Raw genomic sequence first — 17,595 nt, 5'->3', positions numbered from 1 at the left:
GGCTTGCCATAATTTAATTTGGCCAATGGTTACAGGTTGGTTTTCTTTTGCATGCAATTCATATATTTTAATGTCTCAAGCATATGAAATGTTATATGTAATTCACCAAACCATGTATGTCATAAGTCATTCTCACCACATACTTGAGAAATATTATGAAAAGTTTGCCTGCCAGTTGATTACTAAGGTTTAGTCATAAGAGAAAGGTTAAACAGATGGCATATCATGCAAAATATCTGACTTTAAGCTCTTTCTGCTGATCTTTGGCTCAATGGATTCTATTTTATTAAAGTTTACAAAACAAGCTGGCAATTTTATGGGAGTTAATGCACTAGTTCTGCAATATCAGCAGTTCTGAAAAGTGTAAAACAATAACAACAGGGTAGTTTTAATCTTGAAGGTATCAGACTTATTCCAAGAATACAAACACCAAATTTGTAAGGGGATCCAGAAATACCTGATGTCACCTTCAATCATAATAAAAACTGACAATAAAACAGAATGCCTTGGTTTCCAGTAAATACAAAATTCATTACTATAAATTCCACACTCCTCTGATGCAATGCTGTAGAAACATGGTGACGTTTGTATACACAAATACAGGTGGGAGTAAATAAAACTTGGAATTTTCTTGAAAAGTCAACCTGGTTTCATATTAACTATGCCACCGGTAATGCTAAAATAGCCATAATACAGTGATGTGCTATGAATTCATTTACACTCATATACAAACTATGTAACATATTTGCTTATATAAAAAACAGTTTAAATCTACACCCAGTATAGCACCAAAATAATATTAGATGCAGTCCACCTAATTTTTCAAAACGAATAGAAACAAATTTAAGACTCATACCTGTGTACAGTCTGATGCGGTGTCACCTCACATATATACTCTTATGCACTGACAATAGTAATTCAATTAGAATATTACATGAAGTTAAAAATTGTATAATTCTGCAGAATGAAATAAAAAATTTAAAACATTCAACAGTTATATGCAGCTTAAATTAACTATAATCTGTTAATTCGATCTACAGCTGTCTTGCTATTCAGCACTATTATGTAAGTAATAAATTAATATAAACCCATTCTGCATTTCAAATATCATCAGTTGGTGTGTGTTAATAAACAGTACAGTGCCAATCTAGGAGTAATATCTAAAGTAAGCACTTCAGGGGACAATGACACGTAGACCTCCTGCAATACTACCAGGAACAAATAGCCAGTAACATGCCACATTTCACAAGACTAAATGGCAATGAGATAAGACTTCTTCTTAAATTCTAATTTAGTGCAATAACATAGCTTACTTCTCACATACAATTGTAACATGTTCGTACATACCATAAGTTTTGACTTAAACTCTGTGTTATTCCCTTCCTGGATTTTGTGAAATTTCCAATTTGAATTCAGATGAAAAAAACATTAGAACTGTATGTTACACAATGAAGAGAACTCATAAAACATCTGAAATTAAAGTGGAATGAAATAAAATCCTAATGCCATTTCCAGTGACCATATTGTGAAAGTCAGCAAATCATCTTATCTGTCTCTACTCACAACATTTAGTCTAATTCCACTGGCAAGTATGAATGGTAACTTCTCAAACATCTTTGGAGGGTAACAACTAGCATGTTTCTTTAAAATACACATGATGATGATGATGATGATTAAAATTCATCAGACCTTAGGTTCCATTGTCAATGTCCCTTATTACAGCCTTTGAAGGAAATACATAATCAATCTTTACCACTCTGAATATAAATGAAGATAAATTTGTCACTGCTACTGCTAGTTTCTAAAGGATTCACATGCCTTAATGCTATATAGCCGGTTCAGCCAACAAAGGCGAACTAAAGAAACGTAAGATATTAACAATAAACCTGGCATTGAACTAAGACAGTCAGTGACAAAAATATATTCTATGTATTCTTACCATTTACATTTTTATTTATATAGATATATATAGCTCACTCATTAAAGGGTTTCATATAATATATAAATAAGCAGGAAAACTACCAGAAATTTATTTGGTCTATTGCAATTTATGGAAATTAAATTTTAAATCACTATGCACAAGTTTATATGAATGTTAAATCGTTGATTTAAAACAATGTAGTTATACAATTGCATTGACACTTTCCAAATTGTATGAACCATGCACATGGCCTTCATATGTCAAACTTACAGATAAAATTTACTTTTTCTTTGCTCTGGAGGTGGGATCACTATATGGAAAATCAGTTTATAGTGAAACTAACTTCTTGAGAAACCAAGAGTCACTCAAATTATCCCCCTGCCCCCCTTCTTTTATGGAACTTCAAAGTTCATTTGTGTTCACAGAAGGCTACCACTGGCCTCCATCTGTAGTCAGATGAATGCAGTCCACATTCTCTCATCTCAGATTAGTTTCTCAAGGGACATACTGCCTTCAAATATTAAGATAAAATTTTATGTATTTCTCCAGTGTGTGTTATGTACCATTCCTTGCTCATCGCTACATATATCTGCTTTTTAAAAACAAGAATCAGGAATATGGCAGGTAAAGCATGCTAGTTCTCGGTGTATTTTAACATCAAACCTCTGATTAAATATATATTAGCTACACATTATATCAAAGCTCATCAGTAGAATCATTGATTAATTTAATAAAAGTTCTTAAAAGAAACAAACACATTTTATATTCATCCTTTCAAAGCCTGAATTTCGTCTGATTTGATACTCTAAATTTCATGAATAACTTAGGGTGAATCAGTCAACCCCATGATTAAGTTACTCAAATTAGTGTGCAGTAAATGTGAAATAATTGTAGATTATAATTAAAAAATTTGACATATAAATGAAACACAACATCCTCAGTATTTAGACAATTCAAAGGTCTGTGAAGAACCATAAATATTCGAAAACCATTCAAACCATTTTGCAGTAGTCTTGCTTTTAATATCTGGTTGCAGAGGGTAACTTTTATGGTCCCAATACTCATAGGTGCTGTGATGGAATTTGGCTTGGGTCTGTTATGGTGCAGTCTCTGGTAAGAAGAAGGGCATGTGCCACATGCATATTCATACTTATACAAGCCCAGTTTTCAGTAAGATGTAGTAGTCACTGGTAGCCACAAGTTGACTATCAGTGGCACAACCAAAAATGACCGATATGGTCACATGCATAATCTACTGCGGTTGAGGTTTACAGCATAATTTGTGTAAGGAGCAAAAGCAATAAATAGTATTTATTGCTCTGTACTTTTCCCATAAAATTTAATACATGAATAGTTATTTTCATAGAATATACATCAATGAAGAGCATCACGAATTAGAGTGTAAATAAAACAGAGTACTAATTGATGTACAGCAATGCTAGCTAACTGTGTGCACATGTGTGTGGTACATTCATGAAAAACATCACAATTGGCAAGCTCATCAAAGTTTAACACATGCACGTAATAACATAAAATATGAGTATAAAAAGGGTGCACCATAATAGTAACTTTGAAGCCAGAAAACTGATTTCAAACACCATTATAGCTCTGCCCCCTGAAAATGTGCATCTTCTGGAGCAGGGGCTACAGATTATACAAATTAAAAATGATATGTATATAACATAAATATTGTAACGTGTTTGCAATCCAGAAGAGTCACTGCTATGGAAACGCTAGAATAGACCGTTACAGAGGAGACAACAATTGCTCTATTGTAGTTCTAACAGGAGTCTCCATGGTTATAACAGAGGGTTCGTTGCCTAACAGTGGCCAAGGTTATAAAAGCCCAGTTTCAACGAGAAGTCTTCAGTCTTCATCGAGCCAGCTAAGAAGCCAGTCGTGATCAAGCCTTCGGAGAAGAAAGTCTCGGAATAGCCGTCTAAGGGATCAGTCCTGGAATAACCGCCAGAAGAGATAGTCCAGCATCGCCGAGTTATTGTAAGCAGTGATCGTGACACTGCAAGTGTAAATGCCTGTAAAGTGTGTGTAAGTGAGCGAAAGGAATAAATCCGCTATATCGGACAACGGCGTGAACTTATTTGTAGCGTGACACACGAAACACGCCACAATACATAAAACAGTTGGCAAAAGTGATAAAAATGGAAAAACCACAGATATTTTAAATTCACAGTCAAGATTAATTTCTGTATTTCACAAACTTGTATTACTAGATTCTAAACGGTTCTGACGATGGTGTATAATACTCAGAGTGACTGGGTTTTCAGACACTGTCCATCATCCAGTGTTCTAAAAACTAGAAAAGAACATTTTGGAAACTGGATTTGTTTCCATCTCAGGTGAGGGGGGAGACGAATGTGCATGCTTTATGACAATTTTTATTGCATATTTTCCTGTTCCTTCCCTTCAAATTAGCTTGGTCTCAGGCAGTTAAATAGCTATAGTGAATCTGACATGGGTTGTCCAGTGATTGAGGTTAGCTCTTTCTAAGGAACCCAACAGAGTACGTGTCTCCCCCTCACCTGAAGATAGAAACAGATCCAGTTTCCGAAACGTTGTTTTCTAGTTTTTACGATACCAGAGAAAAGACAAAGTCCAAAAGCCAGTAACTCTGAGAAACTTGTATTGTTTATTAATTTAGGCATACTGTCCGCTGCAGAAAGCATTAAATAATTATACACTACAAATGAAGGTATGTCAAACTGCATTTGTAGAATAGTTTTGTCTTCTCGAGGAATGCATGATATCATGGTAATTCCATTACATTGTAATGGCTATTTCCACTTATATGTAGCCATGATAATATGGTTATATGTCCTGTTATCCATTTCCAAATTTCTTAATCAGTATAAAAAAGTGATAGCGTTCAAGTCCCGATGAGGTCATTGGATTTTTTTTTCAGTTGACCTAATCCTTCCAGTCGCACTAGGCCCTGGGGTTTACTCAGTCTCTAACAGAAATGAGTACCAGGAATTAATTAAATAATTTTCCTGGGGAGTAAAGCATAGCTGGCGCGTAAGGCTGACAACCTTACCGCCATCTTTGAGCTGATTGTCTAGACAATGTGGGACCCTCAACAGCCTGGTACAGGGATAGCTTTACTTTACTTTTTTTTTACGTATATGAACACACATACATGAAAGCTGCTTAGCTTTCATGTAAGGGGAAGATGGAATGAGTCAAAAAGTCTTTGTCATTCTTTGCCTGGAAATGTGATATAATAAAAACATCCATGTAATGGTATTCATTCCTCTTTGTTCTTAGAGACGTTAGAAAATGCAATTATCTATACACCTCACATTGAAGCATTTCTGAAAATAGACTCAAACTTTTTATTCTATCTGAAACCCCCATGACAGCCTATGGAAAACGGTTGTTATCTCATAAATACCCCATATATCATGTAATGTACACACACTTAATAAAAGAGAGTGAATGGTGTCAAAGCTTAGGTAGTCACTGGCCTGGGATAAATCCCAAGGCAGGTCATGCAGGATTTTTGACAGACAAGGTTGAACTGGGGCAGGGTTTCTCAAGGCACTTCTTTTCCCTGCCATTTCTCTTTCCATCAACTGCACCATATTCATTAATCTTCATATTATTGACGCTACATAGTCGCAATACTGACAGCATCATTAAACAGCAAAATTAATGATGGGGTTTGGAGTGTCAAAACAATAAAATTTATCTAAGTAGACCGGTCATGTTATAATACTTGTACAATGTAAAATCACAGGCCTAATGCTTATAACTACAGCTGAGTATAATGAGGCTGCGATAAGTTTAGAGGAGTGCTTCCATATTCAATACTGTACTCGCCTTCCGTCTTTGCCAATTGCATGAGCGCCATTGCACCCATCCACTTCAAATTATCCTCAGGAGGTAAACTATTTTCTGTCGCTGATGGCCAGGACACATACCTATCATTGAGACAGTTCTCTTCAGATAGCTCTGAATCTTCCTCCTTACAAGCCAGCATCAGAACTGTGGGCCTTGTCAGATTGGCATCCTTCTCTGTTGAACCTGAAGGAACATCAACAGAAACCAAACTGCTGCTGTCAACTTCATCTTTGTCATTCCATTGTAAGGGTTGAGCTAATTCCTGCTTTTCACCCCAAAGTGACTGATCTTGGCAAGCTTCACGTAGCCATCGCTTCTTCGGCTGTTCTTGGCGATATGCATCAAGCTTTTTGTGCTTCCAGATGTCGGTTGTGTAGACACTTCCAAAGTCATTTGAATCAGTGTCTGATACCTCATGGAGTGTAAGTGGTTCTTTTATATCCGCAACTAGATCATTATTTGAGTGTTGCCAGCTCTTAACAGTATGCGCAGACTGAATCTTTCTAGGGGATTTATGAACATTTTCTTGCTGTTCCAGTTCATTTACCAAGCCCTTTCGAATCTTGGACTTCTTGGTTGGTGCTGGAGGTGCAGATTCATTCTCCAATTCACTCTTTCTGTTTTTTGCTTTCCTGTCAGGCTTTTTTGATGGAGTTTTCTCTTCCCGTTCCTTCTTATACCTAAAAATAACAAAATGTAAGGAGCACATATATTTATTTTAAGATAAATATATGAAGAGTATGTAAAGATATGATGGCTTAAGTACCTCTCCAACCAACGAAGTACATCATTAGATTGTTCTGGATTGGAGGCAACAGGACGCAAAACAAAATCATCACTACGATGAAGCGTTGCAACGGGGTGGTCAGGACAGTGCCTATTGGCATGTGTAAAACGCATGTTGCACCTGCAGAAAAAAATAACACTGTATTTCTTTTCAGGAATGTAACATATTTAGGTTGTATTTTGGTCTTGTAAGTGGAGTAACACATTAACCCTTGTGATCCTTGATTTGTTTCCATTGATGTTTGAATGTAAACAGCTAACACATTAATGGCAGTACATAAAGGTAAAGTTGTCCATGTGTATAATTAAGCATGATGCCACGAAGACATTCTTAAGCCTGGCACTATACTTTCAGGGAAAGAACTCCTCATGGAGTCAAATGCTGGGTGGACCCCACAGTCAGTCTGGACATAGCAGCAAACAGAAAAATCTCTCATTCCCTTTTCTTGATAATGATTATACCAAGTGAAAATCCCAAAATTTGTAAAATTTAATCTACCCAATTTTACACACAATGTTAATAATACAGTTTCATTAACAATGCAACTATTTTATTCTTTCCCTTTCAGTTACTCTTTTGCAACATGTTTTGTCCCAACTGGCTATAATTAGGTGTGTTTAATTTGCCAAAACTTTTATACTGTACTGAATATCACTCATTCACTTTACATGTATGAATGAATGTATAAGGGGTGGGCCTTCTCGGCCCTTGCACTGTAACCTACAGTGGTCTATTGTGCTTTATATGTTCCTGCAATATTCCATAATATTAATGTTGTAATCACAATCTACTTGTAGCTAACATTAGTTGAATTACCATACACTGTAATTTACTTTCTATTAAAATTCATTTACTTAATTATTTATGAAGCTCTGCCCTTCTTGAGAAGCCAAATCTGCAGCTACTCAAGAACTTCCCAGCATTTTATGGAACCCAAAGGTTCATTACCGTGTTCACAAGAGCCCTCCACTGGTCCCTATCCTGAGCCCCTTTCCATAAAAAATCTATATTCGCCTGCTGGTGTGATGACACCTCCGTCCCATCTGACCTCCTGTACTCCTGCTAAATCTAACTTATATTTTAAGATTTCTTCTGCCACTGCTCTGAGCGAACCTGCCCTATACAGGCTATACATACCGAATCCCACGTCAATTTTCTTTAGCATAGGTCGTTTATCCAGAGGATTTGTCCAGGTCCGAGGCTTTGTGAGCATTTGCGTAACAAAGTTATTTTTTACAGTGAATAGTTGTTAGCCCCACGCCCAACCCCCAAGCTGGAGGACCACCCCTTGTCGGTTGTCTGCGACTGCTTATTCAATATATTCGCAGCTTCCCTCCCATTAAAATTCATTAAAATTTAAAATTTCTTTTTCTTTTTTCTTATATTTTGTAAAATTCTTTTTATAAAATTTCAGAAAAAAGAAAAATAAATTTTAATGAATTCTTAATGAAACATGTTGTAAGAGGGAAAGTGAAAGAGAAAGAACAAAATAGTTGCGTTGTTGATGGAACTGTATTATTAATATTGTGTGTAAAAGTTATATTAATGCAACAGGATGCTTAAATACAATATCCAATTCTACTTATGGGGCACACAAATCTCATTTAGTGTAAGAACTGAAAAGAAATTTCTGATATTTCAGGCTACAAGTGAATTGTGACCAGAAATATTTTCTCAAGATGAGTCTTAGAAAAGTCTCTTCTGTAAAGTTATTCCTTGTGTCCTACATTCCAGTGTGAACGTGTGTACGCAGGATTCCATGAGCTTTCCATTTTTGTGCCTGCCATGATAGAGACTGGCCAGTGGCATATGAGGCAAAGTATGCATGAAATATCTAAATGTCACTATCAGTTAGGAGAATTCTGTCACCACTATAAGGAACTAAGGGCATATCCCACCAAATATTCTGAATACTGTAGAATGGTCCATTCAGCACTTCATATAAGAAATATAACAGAAACCAATTTCATGGAAAAAAGACCGTGACACTGAGGGGAGTCCAGCATGTTTCAGACACAACAAATCTTTGCTGGAATCAGTTTGGACTGTACAAAGGCTCACTGATATATTGGGTTTTTGGACTTTATCCATCGTCCTGGTTTTTAACATAACTAATAAAAACATGACGTTTCTAACGGACCCAACAGAATAGGTGTTTCCCTTCACCTGAGGACGGAAACAGATCCAGTTTCCGAAACATCATGTTTTTATTAGTTATCTTAAAAACCAGGACGGTGGATAAAGTCCGAAAACCCAATATATCAGTGTGTTATACACCATCGTCAGAATCCTATAGTAACTACTTGTACAAAGGCTGCTACATTTTTTTTTTAATGACTGGAGAATACACTGAAAGTAGTTCTGCAATAAGAGTAATACAAATGGTACAATTATATTATTTATATTAATTAAGTACTATCAATACCTGTTACTTTCAACAGTATACACTAGTGTCAATCATCACTTTCCACTGTGCTTTGCTATCATGAACATGAACATGAATAAATTTACTTTGTAAAAATTCAACAATGAGTAGAAAGAATAAGCGCTATGATTTTGTCATTAGCTGGCAATCCCATTACTTCAAATTCTTCCACATGCAATGTCGATAAAAATCACACATTAATACAGCTGGTTTAACATAGTCATATAAAAGGCAACTTAAGGCTTTAGGGTTGTGAATTAATTTTAGCAGACTTAACATAATTTCTCAAGCCCTGCAGGTTATACACACCCCTGTTCTGAGCAGACAAAAGGCTTCTCTCCAGTATGTAGTCGCTGATGTGTTTTCAACTGCCCGCTCTGCGTGAAGGCTTTTGTACAACCAGGATAATCACAAGTGTAAGGACGTTCACCTAAAAGGTAGTTTAAACACGTGAGAATATTACATTGCAAATGGTACAAATCCCTTCCATGGTAGTTTTGAACACGCTAATCTTTAAGAGGTGTAACTGACAAAGTTTGGGCACACAGTAGTGTAGTTGGTTGAAGCATTATGCCACAAGCCACAGGTTTGCGGGTTTGATTCCCGATGAGGTCAATGTATTTTTACAGTTCACTTAATCCTTCCAGCTCAGCCACACTATCCCCCTGGGGTCGACTCAGCCTCTAAGAGAAATAAGTACCAGGAATCTTCCTGAGGCATAAAGGGCGGCCAGCATGTAAGGCTGGCAACCTCAATTCCATCTCAGCTGACTGCCTAGAAAATGTGGGAGCCTCAAAATCTCACAGCCCCTGGGCTTTTGCGGCCTGTTACATGGATAGCTTTACCTTCTTGCTGACAAAGTTTCTGTATATGGCAGAACTCCCACACATTAAAGATAACTACACTTGTATTTGCTGTCTTTTAATGACACTGTCAGTAACTAGTACAATACTATATATCATAGAATGATTTGATGAAAGTAAATATGAATTGGAATGGATGTGGAAGGAAATGGCCATGGCCTAATTTAAAGTACTAAAATGTCCTTTGCTTGGAGGGACTGATGAAAGCTGCAGAAAGCCCAGTTGATGTCCCTGCTGAGACCTGGTCTGGGCATCTTCTGAATACAAGTCAGAAGCATTACTACCTGGCCAACTTATTTCGTAAATACACTTGCATGCCTAGAAAGAGAAGCACTGATTTTCCTTTATTGTGAAAGAAAACTAAGAGGATGCAGGGATAACCAATAAATGTTCAGATTAGTCTACTGATTGTGGCTGCATCTCACTCAAGATGAAGTAGAAAACATAAGAAAAGTTAAGTAAACAAAGCCCTAAAATAGTGCAACAATAGTGCTTTGACTTTACAAAATTCTGCATTTTGCCCACACAGTATATTTGTGTTTGGTACTATTCTTAGCATAAACAGCTTCAAAGGGTTAATTCAAAGTAAGCTATTCCAGTCCATCCAAAGACACCCAAAGAAGGAAGGATCACTTGCAGAGCACTAATAACACTTTGGGAACTTTGTGCAATACCAGCATCCCTGACTAATGGGGAAAATAGAACAGGATGTCAGAAACAGGATTACTGTATGAATTATGGGATGCATAATGTAATCCATACTTTAAGAAACTAATTAAAACGAATGTTTCATATAATTACTTTTTATGCATTACTAGAAAAAGAAAAGGTACCAAGCAGAAATACCTTGGCACTTTTATTTTGGTTGGAGAGGAAATAAAATGTACACAAGACAAAACTACTACTTCCTTTGGTATGTCACTGTTTCTAAAATGGAAGGTACAAAAATACAAATACAGTATGAGCCAAAAATGCAGTACTGAAACTCGCGCATGTGCATATGTCGACGGGACATAGCTCCAGCCGCACGTGTTCCTAGTAGTGAAAAGGAAGTTGTATTGTGCAGCTGTTATTGGAAATGGGTCTTTTGACGGAGGAAAAAGTATTCATAGTTGAGTATTATTTCCACTCATACGGAATTGGTCGTGATGGGGGCCGAGTTTGAAAAAGGTGACAGAACAATTCCAAGAGAGATTTAATAAGATGGCACCAAGTAACAATTATGCTGTCTATTGTAAGAAATTTCGCCATTATCATAGTGTACCGTGTCAATGGGAGGGTGTGTCTGGTCGACCAGTAACTGTTTCGACAAAAGAGGATGAGGAAGGCAATGCTCTTACTGTCACCTAAGAATGCTACAAGGACATGGTGATCGGACCATTTCTTCAGGATTTGAGAAGGTTCTGTCATGCAAGGGGCCTTCACATGAATAGACAGTTGTATCAACAGGACGGGGCGACCAGCCATACCATTCGAGAATCTCTAGCTATGCTGCAGGAAAACTTTCCAGGACGAAGCATTTCACATGGTACTGACTTCCATACCCGTCCCATTCCCCCAGTCTTACACCACGTGATGCCTACTTGTGGGGAATGTTAAAGGAGTGTGTGTTCAACGGTGAAGATCCGCCAAGCACTGTGCCCCCGATCTTACACCACCCGATGCCTACATGTGGGGAATGTTAAAGGAGAGTGTGTTCAGCTGTGAAGATCCACCAAGAACTGTGCCTGCATTATGCGAGCAAATCATCTCCTTTTGCAGGAGCCTGCAGCCTATATGTTAGTTTCTTTCAGGAGAAATAAACTCACAGATGACAAGGTAATACTGTTTGTCTTTTCATTTCAGTACTGTAATTTTTCGTGCATACTGTACGTTCCACTTTGAAAGGTACACAAAATGCAGTCTCAATATAAAGCCAAAGGCTGGTGGCACATATTTTTTTTATTGCTAGTGGGGTGGAACTAAGTCCCTCGTACTGCGGCCACTTCTGGTCTATTGTAGCAGCCCCAGATGATAGGTGTGGGTGATTGTGGAGCAATTGGTGGAATGAAGATTGGCAGGGGAAACTGAAGTACTTGGAGAAAACCTGCCCCAGCGCCACTTTGTCCACCACAAATCCCTGCTGGTTTTCAGGGGCTTGTGAAATGATGGGACAAATGCCTCAGTGTACAGGGAGATTATGTTGAGAAATAAAAGCATTTTTTCAAATCAGTACTCTTATTTCTTTAAGTCTATGTCCATTTGTAACTTACTTATTAACTTACCCTGTAAAATAAGATTCAGTGCAGTTGTATATTTACTTGTTTCAATGATAGACAATATATGATACACTTCTTATTTAATAAATTCAAGTTCCATTCAGTCTTACCACTTTTCAATTGTTCAAAAATTACATTGCCTTACAGGTTTCAGCTATCTTGGCCACCTTCAAGAGGCCTTCCAACATCGCAATATGAAATTACTTTACATAGCTTTTCTTACAGCATTCCTCAGTCTAAGAAGTTTGTCTAAAATGAGTTTGTAATGTAATGGTAAAATAGTACAAAATAGTAGTATCAAGGATAACAAATGAAGGAAGTGATTATTAATATAAAATTAGTAGATAATGGCAAGTGGCTACAGTCATAACTTGACACATATTTTTATATAAGAAACAATGAATGTAAAGTACAAAATTAAGACCGATATAGTAGAATCATGCTTATATTTTCTCGTGTCTATGTGTCTGACACCCTGTCTCTATTGAAGGATGGTGTGGGTGTATGGTATTGTAGATGCACACAACACAGTACCATACATGTACTCTGCTTATGACACAGAAAAATAGAAGACACAGTAAAGTGAACCATCTATCAGTCATCTATCCACAGTTTAATGAGACTCAATGTAGCACAGTAATTATTTACCAGAAACATGTCACATCATGAGATGGGGTCTATTGGCTCAGGACAGTATTCTGCTTTTGTGATGATGGTAATGAACTTCATAAAAGACATATGGAAACATTATACCCCTCAATATAGAAATAAATAGTAGAAGTCCATTAAGTGAAACTAATTGGAGTATATACAATTTTTGCCTTTACATGTTTTGCCCATTATTGGCATTCATGAGAAGGCACAGCCAGCATTACGAAGGAATTCATTTACGCATGTTGATGTTGACCATACGTTGTTACCATTGTATCATAGAGGGACTTAAAGTAGTTAGAGAAATCAAGGCTAAATAGTTAGTACTGTTAAAATAAACTGTGAATATTACAAGTACATCAAATTCTCCATAAGCATTATCACCAGTACAGGTACAATAGGACATATGGAGGCCGACGTGCCGAGGGGACCTAATATGGATTCCACCTCACACTATATGAAATCTTAAGTATTGTATTCTATTGTAAACAATTTTAAGTATTGTAACTTTATTCTCTTATTGTAATCAGCCAATGTATAGTAACTGACTTGTCTTATGTCATGTAACAATGATCTATAGAGACGAAATAAATACTTTACTTTACTAAAACAAGTTTAAAGAACTTAAAATTCTTGTTGACTAGACAGACAAATGGAATAACAGTCTCCATTTCTACTGTTGGTTATGTAGAATTTTATCGACTGTTGTTTTGAATGTCTGCATGATGCTGTTGTGTGTAATCATGTAAAGTACATGGTAGCGTGTATCCACTAGAGCATGTCTCACACACTACCACATACTGCATTACACACATCACACAGATGAATAAAAGCCCACAACACAACAGTTCATAAAATTCTACATAACCAAAAACAGAAATTAAGGCTGTGATTTCACTCTTCTATCTATTCAAGAAGGTTTTTTGGAAGAAAGCAGACTGCTTTTACCGTTCTCACGGTCTTGTTGCTTGCAGATTTCTTATACTTTTTCTTCTACCCTGAAGATGTAGGCGATACGTTCCTCCGAAACGTCGGTTAACACCACATATACACGGTGCCAAATCCCAGAAGACTGCTTTCTTCATAGTCACCGCCGTGAAAGCCTCAAATCTTACAAGGTTTTTTAGGTTTTTTAACCCATTCTAAAATATTTTTAACCATTTATTCTCAATATTTTCAATTTATCTTTAACTATGTTAAATATTTAGTCTTAATTGCTGTAACTATTTTGAGTCCCTCTATGATACCATGAATGCTGGGATAGCTTATTCGGTACAGCAATGGGCTGCAGGCTGGGATTCAATTCCAGTCAGGAGGAAAGAAATTTTTTTCTTCATAACATCCAGACCAGCACTGGAGCCCAGCCAGTCTCCCATCCAGTGGGTACTGTTTTTTTTTTTTTCACTGGTGGGGAAGAAGCTGGGAGATGAAGCTTTACCTCCACTCACCCATACATCTTAATGGAATGGTACTTAATCAAGCACAGGGACAACTTTACCTTTTAAATTTACTTCTATGATACCACAGTAGTAACCTTTTATAACACTGGCTATGCTTTCTGATGATGGCCAATAATTCTCAAAACATTTATAGGTCATATTTTTACTTCCTTGAATGAAATTAGTTACACTTTATGGACTTCTTCTACTTATTTATTTATAGTAATGGACCTTTGCATTCTATTTAATCTTTTGTTTCATCTAACATAGTAATATGTCATTTAAAATTTAAATACTGCTCCCTAGAAAGAACAGGGGCTGGAATGCCTTGGCTGGTATAGTGACTAGGCTACAGGCTGGATAACCAAGGAATTGGGGTTTAATTCCTGGCAGGGGCAAGACAGTTTTCTCCCCCCTCTGCCATGTTCAGACTGGATCTGGAGCCCACTCACCCTCCTATACAATGAGGACAGGGGGCTGTTTCCCCTGGGATAAAGCAGCTGACCACTCACCTCCATTTAGTGTTAAGTTCAAGAATTGTGGAGCTACACCTCCACTCCCACATACTTCCTCATAGCATGGTGTTTAATGAATTAAGCCCAGGGATAACTTGACCCTCACCTTTCCTAGAAAGAACTTTGCTGTAAAACTGCACACTAGCATTTTAAGTGGGATGGAGAAAGGATAAAGAACTCTGAATTTCTCCAACATATGAATATGAAAATCAGATGGAATATATGATCATACTTATTTCAGTAGTAAACTTGATCACAGGCAGTTGCAGAAACTCTGAATGTACACTGTAGCAGATTATGGAGACAAGGAACTATACATTTATCACTCAGATACAGAGTGGCCTATTCAGGGAGAGTCTCATGTAGGCCTCAAGAAATACCAGTTTCAAAGTTTTGTGATTGGGTTCTGTACTTTTCTCGCAGATATAACTGTGCCTTAATGGCATGACAGTACAACTCTAGGGGAAAATATGTTGTTAAATGTTCATATTATCTTTTGAAGTATGGACTAGGCTTACAGAAAACTGAACTAACAAAACACAAGACCCTCCAACTGCTATAATAACCTACTCATGGAGCTGAGCCCTTCTGGAGGAGCCACCAATTCTGCAGCTACTCAAGAATTTCCCAGCATTTTACGGAACCTGAAGGTTCATTACCGTGTTCACAAGAGCCCTTCACTGGTCCCTATCCTGAGCCAGATCAATCCAATCCATACCATCCCATCTTATCTCTCTAAAATCCACTTTAATATTGTCCACCCACCTACGCCATGGTCTTCCCCGTGGTCTATTTCTTTCTGGCTTTCCCACCAATATCCTATACGCATTCATCATCTCCCCCATTTGTGCTACATGCCCTGCCCACCTCATCCTCCTTGACTTGATCATTCTAATATACTTGGAGAAGAGTACAAGTTATGAAGCTCCTCAATATGCAGTTTTCTCCAAACTCCTGTCACTTCATCCCTCTTCGGTCCAAATATTCTCCTCAACACCCTGTTCTCAAACACCCTCAGTCTGTATTCCCTCCTCAATGTCAGAGACCAAGTTTCACATTCATACAGAACCACAGGCAAAATTATAGTTGTGTATATTCTAATTTTTATGTTTTTGGACAGCCGATGACAAGAAAAAAGGTTCTGGACTGAATGGTAGCAAGCATTACCCGAGTTCAATTTCCTTCTGAATCACATTTCGCTTTGTTATCGTTGTGCCCAAATATCTGAACTGTACTACATTTTCAAAACATCTATTTCCTATCTTTATGTCATGATTTTGCCCTGCATCTTGGTGACGAGACAGCAACATATACTTAGTTTTCTCTGTGTTTACGTCTAGACCAACCTCTTTACTTGCACCAATTCAAGTTTGTGTGTTTTTCTTTATGGTATCTACATGATCACCCATATATATATAGTATATATATGTTCATAGAGTCAACACTAGGTACAAACATGATTTCAGACTGGTTGCTGAACTTAGCATTATAAAATGGTGCATATTGTGTGAAAATTAAATTGTATAAAAGTTGTCCANAAGACGGAGTTTGTCTCATATATATTGTGTGAGTGTAACAGGATGCTTAAATATAATATTGTACATACGAACTGAAACGTTATACACCAACAGAAAACATTTTCAATTGGAAGTAAAAGAAATCCTTTCATACACCTCTGTTGACGCATTTGTAAACCTTACATAATAGGAGCTTGCTAATTAAACATAACTATTGTGAAATAATTGTAAGGAATTTACAATTTATGTAAAATTAGGTGTACCTCATGTCTTGTACTTATTCTACTGTGGTTTGTTGTGTTCATTTGTACAATAGCTTGTTCCAAATCTTAATAAACAAGAATTCACAGATCACATATAAATGACATAATTTTAATATCTTTCTGGATAATTTGGCATTAATTTTTAGACCATTAATGCTGTCACAGCTGGTGGAAAAAGCCTCCTTGCTTACATTTAGTTGCTGACAAAATATAATAATGTTCTGTATGCCCCACATGTATACTAATGAATGACTGTAACAAAGGCAGTGAATGCATACAGCAGGGGTTTTGAAATGTTAATGACATAATCCGAATTGACAACATACGAAAACTGCCTGTAAAGGAGAAGACTTATAATCAATTCAATAACTTTCAATTTTACCGAAATGGCATACCTGTGTGTGTCCGAAGATGAGCCTGCAATGACTTTTCCCTTGGAAATACTCTGTTACAGAAATGACATTTTATAGCACTTGGGGACGTTGAACCTTCCACCATTAAATTTGTAATTGCATCAGCTCTAGGTCTACCCCTTTTACTTTCATGGCGTACGGCAAATTCAGGCGAGCTGCAATCACTGTTAGGGCTAAGCTCCATTTTGCGTGACTCTTCTACCCACTTCCAGGGATATAACATGGTACCATTTGTTGATGGGGTTCTGTGTAACTGAGATACCACTTCTTCACTCGATTTCAAACGTTTTGGAGTCTTGACTTCCATGTTTCATCAAATATTTCAGACCTACCCCACACTTATTTCCAGCGCACTCCTAAGCAACACTTCATCGAAAGTTATTACCGCCAATACAGGTTTACAAATTTACGCGCGTTTGCTGCAGTAATATTATTGGAGGAACTGTTGCTGTAGGAGGTACACAGAAATCCACCTTCTTCTGTGTTACATTCTTCAACTTGAATTAAAATAAAATTTAATAAGAGCAGTGACATCTCATCATATGTATAAAATAATTATGCTATTGATACATATTTATTTTATGATAGTTTTTTACTTATTTTAAATATCATGTTAGACCATTGGGTTTCCCGCCAGTACACATGAAATTTTTTTTTCGTCTGGTTCCTGAAATTTTGGATAATT

General features: G+C 37.0%; 1 protein-coding gene across 1 annotated transcript; it reads right to left on the bottom strand.

The window, feature by feature from the left end:
* Nucleotides 1–5,010: 5,010 nt before the first annotated feature.
* On the bottom strand, nt 5,011–17,278 carry LOC111862379 (zinc finger protein 367). The gene is made up of 4 exons (XM_023847710.2): nt 16,893–17,278; nt 9,301–9,421; nt 6,546–6,686; nt 5,011–6,459 (listed from the first exon to the last, which is right to left on the bottom strand). The coding sequence occupies exons 1-4, from the start codon at nt 17,215–17,217 to the stop codon at nt 5,691–5,693; spliced, it is 1,356 nt and encodes a 451-aa protein (XP_023703478.1). The 5' UTR covers nt 17,218–17,278; the 3' UTR covers nt 5,011–5,690.
* Nucleotides 17,279–17,595: the final 317 nt, after the last annotated feature.

The sequence above is a fragment of the Cryptotermes secundus genome, unplaced genomic scaffold (assembly GCF_002891405.2).
Source record: "Cryptotermes secundus unplaced genomic scaffold, Csec_1.0 scaffold617, whole genome shotgun sequence".
Lineage (NCBI taxonomy): Eukaryota > Metazoa > Arthropoda > Insecta > Blattodea > Kalotermitidae > Cryptotermes > Cryptotermes secundus.
The sequence above is the reverse complement of the archived record's forward strand: the minus strand, read 5'-3'. Positions and strand labels throughout refer to the sequence as shown.